Source organism: Hyperolius riggenbachi, chromosome 10, assembly GCF_040937935.1.
Source record: "Hyperolius riggenbachi isolate aHypRig1 chromosome 10, aHypRig1.pri, whole genome shotgun sequence".
Taxonomy (NCBI): Eukaryota; Metazoa; Chordata; class Amphibia; order Anura; family Hyperoliidae; genus Hyperolius; species Hyperolius riggenbachi.
This window is the reverse complement of record NC_090655.1, coordinates 183,270,260-183,289,620: the sequence shown is the minus strand read 5'-3', so window position 1 is coordinate 183,289,620 and position 19,361 is coordinate 183,270,260. Positions and strand designations below refer to the sequence as shown.

At 43.4% G+C, this 19,361-nt stretch overlaps 1 protein-coding gene across 1 annotated transcript in view; it reads right to left on the bottom strand.

Annotated features, from left to right (window-relative positions):
* The window catches only part of LOC137534035 (sperm flagellar protein 1-like), a 173,380-nt gene extending 154,019 nt beyond the window's left edge, over positions 1–19,361 (bottom strand). The window contains exons 1-2 of the mRNA XM_068255360.1: positions 19,169–19,361; positions 5,601–5,712 (exon numbers count right to left, since the gene is read on the bottom strand). Of these exons, the coding sequence (XP_068111461.1) occupies positions 5,601–5,712; positions 19,169–19,277 (221 nt within the window). The 5' untranslated portion in view covers positions 19,278–19,361. The remainder of the gene's footprint in view (positions 1–5,600; positions 5,713–19,168) is intronic.

Sequence of the window (19,361 nt, the reverse complement as noted above, 5' to 3'; positions counted from 1 at the left end):
TGTGGCACTGCTCAGGTGTTATGGAGGCCCAGGATGCTTCGATAGCGGCCTTAAGCTCATCCAGAGTGTTGGGTCTTGCGTCTCTCAACTTTCTCTTCACAATATCCCACATATTCTCTATGGGGTTCAGGTCAGGAAAGTTGGCAGGCCAATTGAGCACAGTAATACCATGGTCAGTAAACCATTTACCAGTGGTTTTGGCACTGTGAGCAGGTGCCAGGTCATGCTGAAAAATGAAATCTTTATCTCCATAAAGCTTTTCAGCAGATGGAAGCGTGAACCCACTTTTAAACCAGAAACAGCGGCAGAAGCGCCTGACCTGGGCTACAGAGAACCAGCACTGGACTGTTGCTCAGTGGTCCAAAGTACTTTTTTCGGATGAAAGCAACTTTTACATGTCATTCGGAAATCAAGGTGCCAGAGTCTGGAGGAAGACTGGGGAGAGGGAAATGCCAAAATGCCTGATGTCCAGTGTCAAGTACCCACAGTCAGTGATGGTCTGGGGTGCCATGTCAGCTGCTGGTGTTGGTCCACTGTGTTTTATCAAGGGCAGGGTCAATGCAGCTAGCTATCAGGAGATTTTGGAGCACTTCATGCTTCCATCTGCTGAAAAGCTTTATGGAGATGAAGATTTCATTTTTCAGCATGACCTGGCACCTGCTCACAGTGCCTAAACCACTGGTAAATGGTTTACTGACCATGGTATTACTGTGCTCAATTGGCCTGCCAACTCTCCTGACCTGAACCTCATAGAGAATCTGTGGGATATTGTGAAGAGAAAGTTGAGAGACGCAAGACCCAACACTCTGGATGAGCTTAAGGCTGCTATTGAAGCATCCTGGGCCTCCATAACACCTGAGCAGTGCCACAGGCTGATTGCCTCCATGCCACGCCGCATTGAAGCAGTCATTTCTGCAAAAGGATTCCCGACCAAGTATTGAGTGCATAACTGGACATAATTATTTGAAGGTTGATTTTTTTTGTTTTAAAAACACTTTTCTTTTATTGGTCGGATGAAATATGCTAATTTTTTGAGATAGAAAATTTGGGTTTTCATGAGCTGTATGAGAAAATGATCAATATTAAAACAATAAAAGGCTTGAACTACTTCAGTTGTGTGTATTTGAATCTAAAATATATGAAAGTCTAATGTTTAACACTACATTACAGAAAAGAATGAACTTTATCACAATATGCTAATTTTTTGAGAAGATCCTGTATATCCATTTTGGCTGGGAAGAAAGGTATGTGAGTACACATAGGGCCATATCCTATTAACTTTTTCTCCAAGGAGATATTTTCAAACCTTATCAATAAAATACTTTTAAGGCTCCCACCAAGAAATCAATTACTCAAAATAAGTTTGATATGACAATTTACAGTAATATCCAGGGCTGTGGAGTCAGAGTTGGAGTCGAGGAGTCGGGGCAATTTTGGGCACCCGGAGTCGGAGTTGTTGATTTCATAAACTGAGGAGTCGGAGTCGGGAGTCGGCTGATTATTGTACAAAATCAACATCCCTGTTAAGTATTAGACTAAGGAGTCGGAGAGTGAGAGCCATTTTGGGTACTCGGAGTCGGAGTTGGAGTCGTGATTTCATAAACTGAGGAGTTGGAAGTTTTTTGTACCGACTCCACAGCCCTGGATATATCCCCGTTATCTGGCAGCGATGGTGATTGGCTGATGCTGGATAAGTTTTTGGTTGCTATAGAGTCGATGTTAAAAATTGGCCCAGCTTAAGAAAAACAGTACTATAGCCTACACTGTATACTTACTTACCATAAACTCTGTATTAATGTTGAAATACAGTAATTAAAAACAAATTGAGACAAAGGACAGACTTGAATAAATGCAACAGAGGTTTATTACTGTATTATTACTATTGATTTATAAAGCGCCAACATATTCTGTGGCGCTGTATAAAGAGGCATAAATGTAGATTTATGCATCCTGCAAGGCCAGGATTTTTTTTTCTGGTTGCTTGAGAATTATGGTTACCGTAATTAAGTTCTGGATAACGGGGGTTTTACTGTACCTTCTTTTTTTAGAACTTTTTAAAATGATAAGTGCTGCCAAGTTATTTTTTAGACAAGATGAAAAATCTTCTAGGAGGTATCTCAGAAGGAAATTTAATAGGATATGGCTCATAGTTTTGATCTAATACTAAAATGCTTTCCTCTTGATTCTGCTGTAAAGCATGAAAAATTATATATATATTTATTATATGGATGTGAGGGAATGTTTATATCTGTAGGTTAGTAACCTCAAATGTCACCTTGTAGTACTGTAAAAAAAGTACCTCTGGTATAAAGAGACAGAGCGTGTCGTAACAGGCTCTGGCTTATGGCTGCAAGATCGGGGGGTGGGGGGGGGTTATCTAAGCGTTAACTAAAACCTAATCCAGGTTAATCGGGACTCAGGTGACATTCTGCCCCCCTCCTTGAGAACGCAGTTGCAGTCTTGTTTCTGACGTCTGACGAAGCTCTTTGGAAACCTTCCTGGCCTCTACAGCTACCAGTTAGGTCACAGCTGCCCGGCTGGGGGCAGGCAACTGCAATGCAGATAGACATTGCCAAAGCTTCAGCTGAAATTTGAAAAAATAAACAAACAACGTCTGCAGTTCCAAGAAGGGGGAGCAATCACCTACCTGGATTAGATCAGGTATTGAACCCAGAGACTCCCACCTCCCCCCAGTCTTGTATCACAAAGACACAAACTGTCATGATAGACTCTGTTTTTTCTACTTTAGTTACACTTTTACCCTTTTTCTCCTAAAAACTGGCTGTTGCTAACTTGCTAGATGGTGCTGTTGATGTGCTGATACTATCCAGCACAATGCAGCACCGTGTAATATCAAGTGCAAGGGGGTGGAACTACAGCGCTGAGCTAGTGCAGGCCCTGCCCCCAAGGGCGGCTCTACTCCTCGCTCTAGTGCAAGGAGGTAAAGACCTTCCACATCCCTGCCACCACCGCACATCCCAATCACCCACGACCCCCCAGCACACTGGAAAAAAATTGTAAAAAGATAGCAAGCATGCAACATGCAAGCCATGTAATTGCTGCCAACATGAATCACTAGTCTAGTTTTTAGAACTCTTAAGGTGGCCACTAACGATCCAATTTCTAGCGAAAAATCGTTTGAGCAAACAGAAATTCTGATCTGATGGGCACAATCAATTAGGAACAATGATAGAAACAGTTGTCCGATTGGCTTTTTTATGCTGTTCCTGATTTACTGTAACTGTACTGTGATACTACTTGATTGTCTTATTTTAGGTTTTTTTTTTCCTTGTTAGGTGCTTATATGGTTGTATACAGATACCAACCACATTAGCCACATATTTGATAACATCTGCTCTGCTTCATGCAATAACTCAGCAATTCAAAAAAAAAAAGAAACTCAGTTCCCATAGCATGAAGGGATTTGTATTCATGCTGTTTTGTGGAAGCAACACCATTCATTTAAGGCACACATCCCTATGCTTTCCCCTTCTTTTTCATCTTCTGAGGTTTACATTGTCTGTGTCTATTCTCCTGGCCACTTCCAGATTGTAGTCACCTGTCATCCTCCTGGACCAGCCTCAATAGTACCTTTTATAGACTACTTCTCATCATAGCTTCTCCAAGGCCTCTCCAGTGACATACTTTTGCTAATTACTGAGAACTTCAATATACCCAAAGATATTAACTGCCCTACTAGCACTCTACTTCTTTTGCTTACTTCCTCCTTTGACCTCTCCTGGTAGTCCTTTACCTACCACACTTTGGACCTCGTCTTTAAAGCGGTATTGTCACCATGAAAATTAAATTTCAACAGCAACTGGTCTGAGTGTATTAAGTAATAAAGATGCTAATCCTGCATTCAAAACTTGCAAAACGGTTTCTGCTGTTATGGTTTGGAGTTATCACATACTTTAGGAGCACTGGCCCTTTAGTAGTCAGTGCCAAACGGTTGAATGCTGGGGGTTCTTTTTATCTATAATATATTTCTCATCTTCCATTTATTTCCCTGCCTAGCTTCTTATCTGAAACTCTACTCACTTGTGTTTACAAGCAAGGCTCAGGTGACTCAGCGATTGGAGGAGGAAAAAAAAAAAGGCAGTGCAGTTCCTAGTATACACCTCAGTGGGAGTGTCTGAAGACTCTGGGAGGAGGGTAGCTAATGAATACACAATGAGCAAGAGAAGGGAGGGGGGAAAACAAGAGTCAGGGAGGATATGATGTCAGCATTAGCTTGGTAAAATGGCCACTGCCTAGAATAGGATTTTCTGCTTTTCCTTTATAAAATTCACAGGAATCATTACGTGGATATCACAATACATCTGTTATGTAAGTAGAAGTAGTATTTATCTACTTATATATGTGTTTTTTATTTCTAGGTTAGCATGGGTGTCACTTGTTCTTTAAGTTATTCACATATTATCTGCCCATATTATGGTGCAGCTGTAAACCAGGAGATTGGGAGCCATGATCAGGAGCTACTTTTAGTCTCATTGCTCTTATTCTTGCTGGAAACCCTTAGTATTCGTGAAGCGCATTATGAGATACCCTGCGTCACATGATGCTGCATAGTGTGATCAGCTCCTTTGCACCCAAATGCATTACACAGGCCAATCTTTAGATCTTTCTGAAAAGACCAAAAATTGCCCAAAGAAATGCCGTAAACTGCAGTGAAAAAAAATCAACAGACATTTCAGTACAGTAACTCTTCATGAATAGGCCTCTAAAAACAAGAAAGAGCTGATGTCATGTGACTATGGCTGTTTGCCTTCCTCTGTCCTAAGGCATCAGCCATGGTTCAGGCAGCTGGACAGTATGGGATACTTCCCCTCCCATTGTGCACTATAGGAGGTGTGCCACAGTGTCAGAAGGTACGTGAAAGTAGCTGTGCTCAGTTGACCATTGCTTTTACTAAAGTGTATTAGTGGTCTGAGGGTAAGGGATTGCCCTCAATATAACTTTTGGATTTTCAGCTATGTCTGCATCACCCTTAATAACATTAGTGGTGTACGTACATCACTTATTTTGCACTTACTGGGGGGTAATATAGTGAAGGATTCACTTAAGCCTCTGTCCACTAATAAGTAGATGTCTCTTCTTAAAGAGAAACTCTGACCAATTGAACTTTATCCCAATCAGTAGCTGATACCCCCTTTTACATGAGAAATCTATTCCTTTTCACAAACAGGCCATCAGGGGGCGCTGTATGACTGATATTGTAGTGAAACCCATCCCACAAGAAACTCTGAGCACCATGGTACTCCTAGCCGTTTCCTGTCTGTAAACCTTGTTGTATTGTGGGAAATAGCTGTTTACAGCTGTTTCCAACTGCCAAAAAAAAGCATGCAGCAGCTACATCACCTGCCAACAGTAAAAATGTCATCATGTAATAAATGTCAGAATGTAAATCAGGGATTTAAAAGAGTTTACAATGGGCAAACACTGACTACATCATTTATACATAATTATTGTAAAAATGAAGCACTTTTTTATTACATTATTTTCACTGGAGTTCCCCTTTAAGTAAAATAATGTCTACTGTTTGCTTCAAATCCTGTTAAGAACAATATTTACTGTAATGCACACAAGAAAGGAATTACCGATTTAAAGTTCCCCAGTTGCATAACTTCTGTTGGGCTGAGTTCGCTGGAACATAGTTGTGCATTTCCACGATCTTGGGAATGAAATATTTTATGACTTCTGCGACCAAAACTTTGAAAAGAAACATATAAAAATAATGTTAGTTAGAAATGAAAGATGGATACGCTCACCCTAACATTTTGACATTTCCCATAGTCTGCACACAGGCCAAATAAGAAGCAAGTCTACCAGAAGAATCTAAAAGGAGAAATATAAGAGCATGGGGCATTTTAAGCTTTTGATCTGGACACAGAAATTAGTTATGATAACAGATAAGCATCTAATAACCTCCATCCTAGATGCAAAAGGTCAAAGATACTACAGTAAATAATATAAATAAATGACACTATACAATAAATGACTATAAATAAATTGTGGCTTTGGCACAGAGTCTAGATTTTTTGCTCTGGAATTGCCTTGGTTTAGGATCTTTGATGGCCTTTTCCATCTAGGACAGTGATGGCTAACCTTGGCACTCCAGCTGTGACAAAACTACAAATCCCATCATGCCTCTGCCTCCCCGAGTTATGCTTAGAGCTGTTAAAGTATTGCAATGCCTCATGGGACTTGTAGTTCCACCACAGCTGGAGTGCCAAGGTTCGCCTCCGATACATCTTGCTGTCAAAAGGTAGACAAGAAGGAGGGGTGGGCCTACCGGACATGGAACGGTATCATAGGGCAATTGCATTATCCCATATAGCACATTGGTGCCACGGTAGCGAGAGGAAACAATGGGTAGAATTAGAATCGCAGATTATGGATTTAGATGTTAGGGCCCTGCCTTGGATCCCTGTGTGTCTTAGGAGGTCTCTAGATTGTATTCCCTTATTGGTGAAAAATGTATTACAAAGCTGGGATGGCCTATTGACCGTCCAGGCTTCTCCACCCCTCTTATCATCTATACCAAGTCCTTTAACCCCAATTTTTGATAATCTGGGATTTCTTCCCGCAGTTAGAGCCAGGACCTTTATGGGTCTTGATAGAAGGGACTGGCCGACATTGCAGACAATCTTGGTAAATGGGACCACCGGCGTACCTACCGGGGATGCGACCCCCTCAGCCGCAGGGGGGCCCGGGGCTGCTCTGGGGCCCGCTCACTGTGCGTGGGGGGAGCGCTGCTCTGGACCCCCCAGCAAGGTGCTCAACTGGCCGCAGCGTCTAATAGACGCTGCGCCAGTTCATTCCCCGCAGCCCCGCTCCAGCAGCCTGCATAGTCTCCGGCAGGCAGAGCAGGGCTACGGCAAGATGGCCGCCGAAGAAGCCCTTCACTGGAGACTATTTGTGTCTCTAGTAAAGGGCTTCGGCAGCCATCTTGCCGTAGCCCTGCACTCTGCCTGTCAGCGCGGGAGATGTGCTGCAGGAGGACTCGGGGAGCTGCGAGCCAGATGCCGGGAGAGGAGAAGACTTCTGTCAGGTAAGTGAATTGTTTTTTTTTCACAGGTGCATTTTTTTTCTAGTGTCTGCTGCCTACATTATGATTTTCTGGTGTCTGCTGCCCACATTACGATTTTCTGGTGTCTGCTGCCCTCATTGCGATTTTCTGGTCACTGCTGCCTACATTGTGATTTTCAGGTGTCTGCTGCACACATTATGATTTTCTGGTGTCTGCTGCCCACATTACGATTTTCAGGTGTCTGCTGCCCACATGGCGATTTTCAGGTGTCTGCTGCCCACATTACGATTTTCTGGTCACTGCTGCCCTCATTGCGATTTTCTGGTGTCTGCTGCCCACATTACGATTTTCTGGTGTCTGCTGCCCACATTGCGATTTTCTGGTGACTGCTGCCTACATTGTGATTTTCAGGTGTCTGCTGCACACATTATGATTTTCTGGTTTCTGCTGCCCACATTACGAATTTCAGGTGTCTGCTGCCCACATTACGATTTTCTGGTCACTGCTGCCCTCATTGCGATTTTCTGGTCACTGCTGCCCACATTGCGATTTTCTGGTGTCTGCTGCCCACATTGCGATTTTCTGGTGTCTGCTGCCCACATTACGATTTTCTGGTGTCTGCTGCCCACATTACGATTTTCTGGTCACTGCTGCCCACATTGATATTTTCTGGTGTCTGCTGCCCACATTGCGATTTTCAGGTGTCTGCTGCCCACATTACGATTTTCAGGTGTCTGCTGCCCACATTACGATTTTCTGGTCACTGCTGCCCTCATTGCGATTTTGTGGTCACTGCTGCCCACATTGCGATTTTCTGGTGTCTGCTGCCCACATTACGATTTTCAGGTGTCTGCTGCCCATATTATGATTTTCTGGTGCCTGCTGCCCACATTACGATTTTCAGGTGTCTGCTGCCCACATTATGATTTTCTGGTGTCTGCTGCCCACATTGCGATTTTCTGGTGTCTGCTGCCCACATTACGATTTTCTGGTGTCTGCTGCCCACATTGCGATTTTCAGGTGTCTGCTGCCCACATTACGATTTTCTGGTCACTGCTGCCCACATTACGATTTTCTGGTCACTGCTGCCCACATTGCGATTTTCTGGTCACTGCTGCACACATTACGATTTTCAGGTGTCTGCTGCCCACATTACGATTTTCAGGTATCTGCTGCCCACATTACGATTTTCAGGTGTCTGCTGCCCACATTACGATTTTCAGGTGTCTGCTGCCCACATTGCGATTTTCAGGTGTCTGCTGCCCACATTGCGATTTTCTGGTGTCTGCTGCCCACATTACGATTTTCTGGTGTATGCTGCCCACATTAGGATTTTCTGGTGACTGCTGCCCACATTGCGATTTTCTGGTGACTGCTGCCCAAATTGCGATTTTCTGGTGACTGCTGCCCACATAAGGATTTTCTGGTGACTGCTGCCCACATAAGGATTTTCTGGTGACTGCTGCCCACATAAGGATTTTCTGGTGACTGCTGCCCACATTAGGATTTTCTGGTGTGTGCTGCCCACATTAGGATATTCTGGTGACTGACTGCTGCCCACATTAGGATTTTCTGGTGACTGATGCCCACATTGCGATTTTCTGGTGACTGCTGCCCACATTGCGATTTTCTGGTGAACTCTGCCCACATTACGATTTTCTGGCCCACATTACAATTTTCTGGTGAACACTGCCCATGTTACGATTGTCTGGTGAATGCTGTCCATGTTACAATTTTCTGGTGAACGCTGCCCACATTACGATTTTCTGGTGAACTCTGCCCACGTTACGATTTTCTGTCCCACATTACGATATTCTGGTGAACGCTGCCCACATTACGATTGTCTGGTGAATGCTGTCCACGGTACAATTTTCTGGTGACTGCTGCTCACGTTACGATTTTCTGGTGACTGGTGCCCACATTACGATTTTCTGGTGAACTCTGCCCACATTACGATTTTCTGGTGAACTCTGCCCACATTACGATTTTCTGGCTCACATTACGATTGTCTGGTAAAATGCTGCCCACTTTACAATTAATTTACAGTGAAACGCTGCCCCATTACGATTATTTGGCACCTATGGGGGGGGCCCCATCCAAATATTCGCAGGGGGGCCCAGTGATTTCTAGTTACGCCCCTGAATGGGACTATCCCTGCCATTGGGGATTTGTTCCCTAAAAATAGCAGCAGCCCGAATTTGTTGGGGCAGTTTCAATATCAACAATTATGTAGCTATATTAAAACACTTTCTCCACTGGTTCAGATAAGGAGAAGCTGCACGGCCTTTGAGAGTCTATGCGCCAGTGAACATCGTTCAGACCATGTGCTATCAAAAATTTATAAAATTCTTCTGGATATCTCTCCTAGCCAGTTTAATCACATTCAAGCACAATGGGAAGTAGATTTGGGGAAACAGTTCTCATCTAGGGACTGGAAAAAGGCTCTGGCCCTGACGCATGGATTCTCTAGGTCGTGTAAAGTGCAGGAAAGAAATGATAAACTTCTGACCCAATGGTTTCGTACTCCAGCTCAGACGTCCCGATGGTGGGAGGGGACGTCAGATGTTTGCTGGAGATGTGGGGAAAAACAGGGGATTATATATATATGTGGTGGAGTTGTGATAGTATATCTCCTCTTTGGAGATTAGCATTTGGGTGGTTCGAAAAAATGAATCCAGGTGAGATATATTACTCCCCGAAGATCGCGCTACTTTCTATGTATCCTGGGACAATAAAACAAACAAAGGGGTCTATTCTGGGGCACTTAATGAGTTCAGTTAGGCATCTAATAGCCAAAAATTGGAAAATGGATGCCAAATTGGGTGCTATAGATCTGGTGGAAGCCCTCAATGATACAATGAGGATGGAGGAACTGGTTCTGTCGGCACAGAGTCAAATGGCCAAGTTCCACAGCCAATGGGCAATATGGTTGGAATTTAGAGAGGGTTTTGGAACAGTAACCACTATTGGTGAATAGGTGCAGATGTGGGGGGCCTTTTTAGGTGCTAAAACATCTACTAGACGACAATATTGATACGCATTTCCTCTCCCCTTTTCCTTTCTTCCCCCTCTTTTTTTTTCTTCTCTCTTCTATATGGGTTGGCAGTGGACCACTCCTCTATGTTAATATGTTTTCTAGGAGTGGGGGGATGGCTGGGTCAGTGGGGGTGGAGGGACCTTTGACTGTCCTGCTCATTTTCTACTTACTTGGTAACGGCATAGGGGAGTGGATGTATTGTGGTACTTACATTTTTAGTATTTATGTGTATTGGTGAATTTTTTTTTGTACTAGCATATTGTATTAATAAAAACTTTGATTACAAAAAAGGTTAGCCGTCACTGATCTAGGATAACCTATACTATTGATGGTTCCATTTATACAAATTATACAGTAAGTGTTTGAAAAGGGGTAGTGGAAGCAAAAACAGACTGGTATCGTCTCACTGTTTGTTAAAATTGTTGGAACCTGTCTTCACATCAAGCCACTAACTTAGAAATTGTAGGATGCTATCTATCTATCTATCTATCTATCTATCTATCTATCTGCCTGCCTGTCTATGTACAGTAACAAGAAAAAGTATGTCAACTCTTTGGAATTATGTAATATTAGGGAAGACGATTCTGGAGTAGCAATGCTGCAGCAGGATGTGTCCCTTAGCAACCAAGGGGCAGACTGCTGCAACGAGAAAGGGAATAGGAGTGCAGCTAAGGCTAGACAGGTACTGGTGGTAGGGGATTCAATTATTAGGCACACAGATAGGGTAATCTGTCGAAGGAACCGTGAATGCCGTACAGTCTGTTGTCTCCCGGGTGCTCGGGTTCGGCATGTAGTGGAAAGAATTGACAGATTGGGGCTGGGGAAGACCCGGCTATCATGGTACATATTGGCACCAATGACAAAGTTGGTGGGAGATGGAAGGTCCTCAAAAATGATGTTCAGGTACTTGGAGATAAACTTAAAGCAAGGACCTCCAGTGTGGTGTTTTCTGAAATACTGCCAGTGCCACGTGCTACATCTGAGAGACAGAGGGAGCTTAGGGAGTTAAATAAGTGGCTGAGAAATTGGTGTAGGACGGAGGGGTTTGGGTTCCTGGAGAACTGGGCAGACTTTGCAGTCCGCTACAGGTTCTACAGCAGGGATGAGCTGCACCTTAATGGGGAGGGTGCAGCTGCATTGAGGGAGAAGATGGCTAAACAGTTGGAGGAGATTTTAAACTAGGATCTGGGGGGAGGCGGGAGGATAAAGTCTCAATATGTAGACAAGATAAGGTAAAAAGACAGTGGGAGCCTAACATTATGGGGGGTGGGGACAGTGTAAAGAGTAAGGAGGTTGGTAAAACTTCAAGTAGCCCATTTCATGTAAACAAAATTGGTAAATGTGGTGGTAAAAATATAAAGTGCATGGTAACCAATGCTAGGAGCCTTGCAAAAAAAAATGATAAAAAAATAGACGAACTAGAGTTCATTCTGTTTGACAAAGGTTATGACATTGTGGGAATAACCGAGACATGGATGGAGGAAAGCCATGACTGGATAGCAAATTTAGAGGGATACAATGTGTTTAGGAAGGATAGAACAGGGGAAAAAGGTGCAGGGGTTTGTCTCTTTGTAAAGAATTCTTTTACACCTGTCCTGAACGATGAGATGGAGGAAGATTGTGAAGATGTGGAGTCCGTTTGGGTAAATATTCATTCCTGAAATAAAGGTTGCCAATTGCTTATTGGGGTATGCTACAGGCCACCACATATTCATGAAGCTGCAGAACTGTGATTACTACAGCAGATTGAAAAAGCTGCAAGTAAAAATGAGGTCATAGTTATGGGTGACTTCAACTTTCCAGACATTGACTGGAGTATTGAGGCTACCCATTCTGGTAAAAGCAGCAGATTTCTGGCATCACTACAGGACAATTAATTACTTGACTCAAATGGTAACGGAACCAACTAGGGGGAACGCGTTACTGGATCTGATCATTTCTAATAAACCAGATAATGTATCAAATGTGCAGGTTCAAGAACATTTGGAAAATAGTGATCACAACATGGTAACATTTGATCTGGTGACTGATAGGCCACGGGGCAGCGGGACCACTAAAACTGTGAATTTTAGAAAAGCAAAGTTCAATCAACTCAGGTAGTGAACTGGGATAATGTAGTACAAGGGGAGAACACTGAAGGGAAATGGCAAGCTTTTAAACTTACTCTCAATCAATACTGTAGTATGTATATCCCATATGGAAACAAAATATCTAGGAATAAAAAAAGCCTCTACGGATGAATAGAAATATTAGAGATAAAATGAAGAGGAAAAAGAATGCCTATAAGGTCCTAAAACAGGAGGGGACCGAGGCTGCATTAAATAATTATAAGGAGTGCAATAAAAATTTTAAAAAATAAATTAGGCTGGCAAAGTTTGAAGCTGAAAATCAAATTGCTAGGGATATCAAATCTAACCCCAAAAAGTTTTACAAGTACATCAACTCTAAAAAAGAAAGGTTGACTGTATTGGACTCCTAAAGGATGAGGGGGGGGGGACTCAATGGTGGATGACCAAGGTAAGGCAGAGTTATTAAATGCTTTCTTTGCTTCTGTCTTCACAAGGGAAACATCACTATTGCAAATTACAGAGGCAGAAGAGTCTCAATCTTCCAACTGTAATATTAAATACTTAACGCAGGATGAAGTGACGGCAAGACTAAATAAATTAAAAATAGACAAGGCACCTGGCCCGGATGGCATGCATCCACGGGTCCTAAGGGAATTAAGTTCAGTTACAGATAAACCCCTTTATCTTATCTTTTGTGACTCTTTTTCAACTGGCAGAGTCCCAGTGGATTGGCGTACAGCCCACGTTTTCCCATTATTTAAAGTGGATCCGAGATGAACTTTTACTCAGTGCATAATTGTGTTCCTTTTCTATTGTTTATAGGGCATTCCTCAAGCCAAATACTTTTTTGTTTTTGTTTTAATGCTCTAATTCCCTATAAACTAAATAAACCACGCCCACAGGTTTTCAGAGAGTCATGGCCCTTTGAGACAGTAGCAAGGGCTCATGGGAGCTCAGTCTGGGCAGGAGGAGGGGGAGGTATTACTAGCCAGAGATTTCAGAGGCAGAGAGGAGGAGGGGGGTTATTTTTTTTTGCTCAAGATGCAGATAAGCCTGCCTAGCTGTAATGTTTACAAACAACATGGCTGCTGTCATTGTATCAAAGGAAGAAATATTCTTATTCTATTAAAGCTGTTTGCAGCTAGATTCGCTGTGTAAACTATCTAAACTTTAGATAAGATATATAGACAAGTTACTTGTTATAGTTAGTTTTTCAACTCGGATTACTAAGAGATACTATACATGACTTCATAGTAGAAAACAATCTTATTTCTCAGCATCAACATGCGTTTACTAAAGACAGGTCCTGTTTGACTAACATGCTCAGCTTTTATGAGGTAGTAAATGCTAATGTGGATATTGGGAATGCTGTAGATGTGATATACTTGGACTTTGCAAAGGCCTTCGACACTGTTCCCCACAAAAGTCTGGTGCAAAAGTAGAGGATGCAAGGACTGGGAAAGAGTCTGTGTGCATGGATAGGGAACTGGCTAATGGACAGAAAACAATGAGTTGTGGTCAATGGATCATACTCAAAATGGGTGACTGTTAGCAGTGGGGTCCCACAGGGGTCTGTACTGGGTCCAGTGCTCTTCAATGTATTTATTAATGACCTAGTAGATTCAGTAGTGAGCAATGTTGCTATTTTTGCAGATGATACAAAATTGTGCAGAATCATCAACTCTCAAGAAGATAGTGTCATATTGCAACAGGATCTGGATAGGATGGCTATATGGGCACATAAATGGCAGATGAAATTCAATGTTGAAAAATGTAAAGTCATGCATTTTGGTCGTACCAATGGTCTAGCACCATACAAAATAAATGGGATACAGTTGGAGACATCACACTTGGAGAAGGACTTAGGAGTACTCATCGAGAACAAGTTAAATAATCGCACTCAATGCCAAGCCGCTGCAGCTAAAGCTAACAAAATTTTGTGATGCATTAAAAGGGAAATAAAAACTTGAGATGCTAGCATAATACTGCCTCTGTTTAACTCTCTAGTAAGGCCACATCTGGAATATGAAATTCAGTTCTGGGCACCACATTACAGGAAAGATATTGCAGTCTTAGAGCAGGTGCAGAGACGAGCTACAAAATTGATACGTGGGATGGAAGGTCTCACTTACCAAGAAAGGTTAAATAAACTGGGTTTATTTAGTCTAGAGAAAAGACGCCTTAGAGGGGATCTAATTAACATGTATAAATACATACATACAAAGCCTAGCGGATGAGCTTTTTGTCCCTAGGCTTTCTCAAAGGACTAGAGGACATGATCTGCGCATGGAGGAAAAACATTTCAGCCATTTATTTAGGAAAGGGTTCTTTACAGTAAGAGTGATTAAGATGTGGAATGCATTGCCACAGGGAGTAGTTATGGCAAACTCTATACCTGCATTTAAAGGGGGCTTAGATGCTTTCTGTAACAATTGGTGTCAGCACACAGAGAGAATCTGATTATTGCTGATCTGCAGAATCATCAACAATACAGATGTATACCTGATTATGGATGATCTGCAGAATCACCAATAATACAAGTATGACTAACCTCTGGACACCTAATGAAGTATAAGTTTTAAGTGTAACTGTTGGCTATCTCCCGAGAGGCGGGAGATATGGGCAGCTCGGCCAGGAACCACCTGAGGGGCAGGTGGCCCTGGGCTGTGCAGGGACTATCTCCTTGAGAGAGGAGATAGAGATAATCTGGCAGCCAGTGATTCCCTGGTAAACTGGAAATCAGACTGTACTGCAGCCAGGGGACTCCAATGGGATAGAGGCCACTGGCTGTGTTGCAGGAAGGACTCTCTGATGAGCAAGAGGTCCTTGCAGCTAACTGACACTTGGTGGAATAGTGTCATGGGTAGTACAGACAGACTGAACACTCGTGGGATGAGTGACAGCCAGAAGAGTCGGGCAGGCAGTAATGACACAGTAATCCTAAGCTTGGGTGTGAGGTCCTTGGTCACAACACCCTGGAACTGGTCTAAAGTATAACACAGTAATGACACAATAATCCTAAGCTTGGGTGTGAGGTCCTTGGTCACAACACCCTGGAACTGGTCTAAAGTATAACACAGTAATGACACAATAATCCTAAACTTTGGTGTGAGGTCCTTGGTCACAACACCCTGAAACTGGTCTAAAGTACAACACAGTAATGACACAATAATCCTAAACTTGGGTGTGAGGTCCTTGGTCACAACACCCTGGAACTGGTCTAAAGTATAACACAGTAATGACACAGTAATCCTAAGCTTGGGTGTGAGGTCCTTGGTCACAACACCCTGGAACTGGTCTAAAGTATAACACAGTAATGACACAGTAATCCTAAGCTTGGGTGTAAGGTCCTTGCTCACAACACCCTGGAACTGGTCAAAAGTATAACACAGTATATAACAATAGCGTAATCTGGCTAAGTGTGAATTCCCAGGTCCACCTGGTTCTAACACACTGTAGGATCTGACTGAGGTCTGAGTGCTCACACGTAAGTATTCGCAGCGGCAGACAACCAGCAACTGACAAGCAAGATCTATATATACTTGCAGTGCTGTGCAGCTCCGCCCGAGCCACTAAGCCAATCCAGAGTCCAGCTGAGATCAGCTGATCGGCCTGATCAGCTGATTCCCCTTCTGCTGGTATAAATGTTCTGTCGACTGGCGCGCGCACTCGTAGCTCTCCATCTGTGTGAACTAGAAGGTCCAGCCAAGCCAGACGCATGTCGCTGCGTGGAAACCGCCGGTCTGAACGCGGAGATAGCCGCCCTGTCACTAGACCACGCGGCGGCATCTCCGCTGTTCATTACACTTTCCTTGCGTTGAAAGACATCCATGGCTACAATTACTAGGTAATGCCTAATGATGTTGATCCAGGTATTTTATCTGATTGCCATCTGGAGTCGGGAAGGAATTTTTTTCCCTTTTGGGGCTAATTGGACCATGCCTTGTAAGGGTTTTTCGCCTTCCTCTGGATCAACAGGGATATGTGAGGGAGCAGGCTGGTGTTATACTTTGTTCTCTTGTTGAACTCGATGGACGTATGTCTTTTTTCAACCCAAATAACTATGTAACTATGTATTTATAAAGAGCAAACCTATTACGCAGCGCTGGACATTAGTTTAGGTTCCAGACAATATTTAGGGGTGACATACAACAATATGACAATACAGGAATACAAGAAAAACCAGATCACGCAGCATAGTATGAGTACAAGGTAATGCTTAGTCAGTCACTGAATGGGAGCATGGAGATTAGGCAAGTTGAGTTCACTCAAATGCATAGCATGGGTGCACAGTAATGGCTGTGCATGATCAGGTAGGACACAAAAGGAGGAGGACCCTGCCCAAAGGCTTACAATCTAGAGGGAGAGGTAGGGACATGAAAGGTAGGAGACCAGAGTTACAATGAAGAATTGTTGATTTGCATAAAGCTGGAAAGAGTTATAAAAGCCTTAGCAGTTCATGAGTCCACGGAAAGACAAATTTTATTATAAATGGAGAAAGTTCAGCACTGCTGCTACTTTCCGTAGGAGGGGCCGTCCTGTAAAGATGACATCAAGAGCACAGTGCACAATCCTGTAGTGTCAGCTAAAGACTTACAAAAGTCTCTGGCATATGCTAACATCCATGTTAGTGAATCTATGATACATAAAACACTAAACAAGAATGGAGTTCATGGGAGGATACCACAGAGGAAGCCACTGCTGTCCAAAAAAAACCATTGCTGCACGTCTAAAGTTTGCAAAAGAGCACCTGGATGTTCCACAGCAGTACTGGCAAAATATTCTGTGGACAGATGAAACCAAAGCTGAGTTGTTTGGAAGAAACACACAACATTATGGAGAAAAAGAGGCACGGCACACCAACATCAAAACCTCATCCCAACTGTGAAGTATGGTGGTGGGGGCATCATGGTTTGGGGCTGCTTTGCTGCGTCAGGGCTGGACAGATTGCTATCATCGAAGGAAAAATGAATTCCAAAGTTTATCAAGACATTTTGCAGGAGAACTTAAGGCCATCAGTCCACCAGCTGAAGGTTAGCAGAAGATGGGTGTTGCAACAGGACTTTGACCCAAAGCATAGGTAAATCAACAACAGAATGGCTTAAACAGAAGAAAATACGCCTTCTGGAGTGGCCCAGTCAGAGTCTTGACCTCAACCCGATTGAGATGCTGTGGCATGACCTCAAGAAAGCGATTTACACCAGACATCCCAAGAATATTGCTGAACTGAAACAGTTCAGTAAAGAGGAATGGTCAAGAATTACTCCTGACTACTGTGCACGTCTGATCTGCAACTACAGGAAATGTTTGGTTGAAGTTATTGCTGTCAAAGGAGGTTCAACCAGTTATTAAATCCAAGGGTTCACATACTTTTTCCACCTGCAACTGTGAATGTTTACATGGTGTGTTCAATAAATAATTCAGCTATAAGTGAACATTTGTGGTTATCCACAATGCACCACTACTGAATATGCAAATTATCCCTTTTTGCCCCTGTAAGCCAGGCTCGCATCCAGAACCACTGCTGTATAGCAAGCCTTTAGCTTTATATTTTACGCAGCCACATCAACCCCACATGTAGACAGCCTGTTTCGGACATTTGGTCCTCATCAGTACATGGCAGGGATTGATATGGCTGTATGGGATAGGGCTTGGACCGGTACAACAGAGTAACCAAGCAGCACGGGGTGACCCAAACCACTAGGAATGTATAAAGGGATAAAATAGACTGAAAATCTCTCCTATTAAACAGCAATGCTTGGTGTAATTTGCCTTCTTAAAACAGAAGGAAACTTGCAATAATTCAGTTATAAGTGAACATTTGTGGTTATAAGATTTCGCAACCGGTTGTATAAATTTATAGGTATACATAATACGTATCAGAAAGTGCAGCCCAATTGCAACCATTGGCTTTAATTTATTAGTGTCAGTAAATGCAACCCAACCTAACTCTACTATCATACAGAATCCTCCTCTGGCGGGCAACTAATAACTCTCTCTAGGGAAGTACTAACGCCCTGTTGATGAGCAAGTAATAACCCCCCCTTGGCAGGCAACTAATAACCCCCTGGAGGAAACTAATCACCCACCTCCCTTTGCAGGCAACTAATACCCCCTCCCTGCTTAGTTGGCAACTTATAACTTCGGAGGTCACTTCAGAGGTACCCTCCGGAAGTAACTAATAAACCCCTACCAATAACCCCCCCCCCCCCCCCCCCCCCCCGAGAAATAATCCACCCGGGTTGCAAAATCTTACTGCCGGGATAAGGTAAAGATGGCGCAGTTATGCACAGGCCATAAGCGCGCATGCACTGTGCGGCAAGTTGCAAATTATTATGAGCTGCAAAATCTTTCATCACAGCAGCAACACCCCCTGCCGCAGTCCAAATGAGTAAAGATTCTGATTCTGATCCAAAGCATTCTGGAACACTGTTCCAAATACAAATGCTCACCACCCTAGTGGTGAGAGTGACAGAAATGGGGAGACAGCCATGGGGTTGTACCAAACTGATAGAGGGAGAAAAACACATGGAGAGGGGGAAACAAGGCACACAGAAAAACACTGAGAGACAGCAACATGGAAAGGGAGTGAAAGTTATCACATAAAGAATATGGAACAATCAGCAGAGTCATCAGCCATGTGAAGATAAGGGGAGACAGAGAAGCCACAGGCAAGTTGCTGGAAGCAATGATGATAGCACTACTACTGCACGGAGGGTTAACTTTCCACAAAGATAACTTTGCTGCTGGTGAAGGGAGGGGGGGGGGGGGGGGGGGAGAGAGAGGGGGTCAGAGAAGCACACTGTAGCCGACGGCAAGTGCTGCCTGGGTAGGAAGGTCAGAGGAGATCACTCAGCACGTCACTAATTTACATCCAGCACTTTAAACTTTATAATTCTGCCTTTGCCTCCTTTGTAAATGTATTGCAATCAGCGATGACTTCAGCCTGCACCGGGCCTACTTAAAGGCAGAATGACACCTTTGTTTTCATGTAACACCATAAGTGAGATCCCCCCATCTCGGTAGTACCTCCATCACTGAAGTCCCGCGCGATATTCTTCTTGACGCGGCTCAGAGGTACCTGGTCTATCCAAGCATAGAGCTCCTGCAGCTGCTCCTCGCTGATCTCTGCATTCATCTTCACGAGGCAAACATAAGCACAATTCGTGAACTATTCGTGTACTATGGCTAGCACAGGCTCTGATGCCTTTGCTGCGTCTGT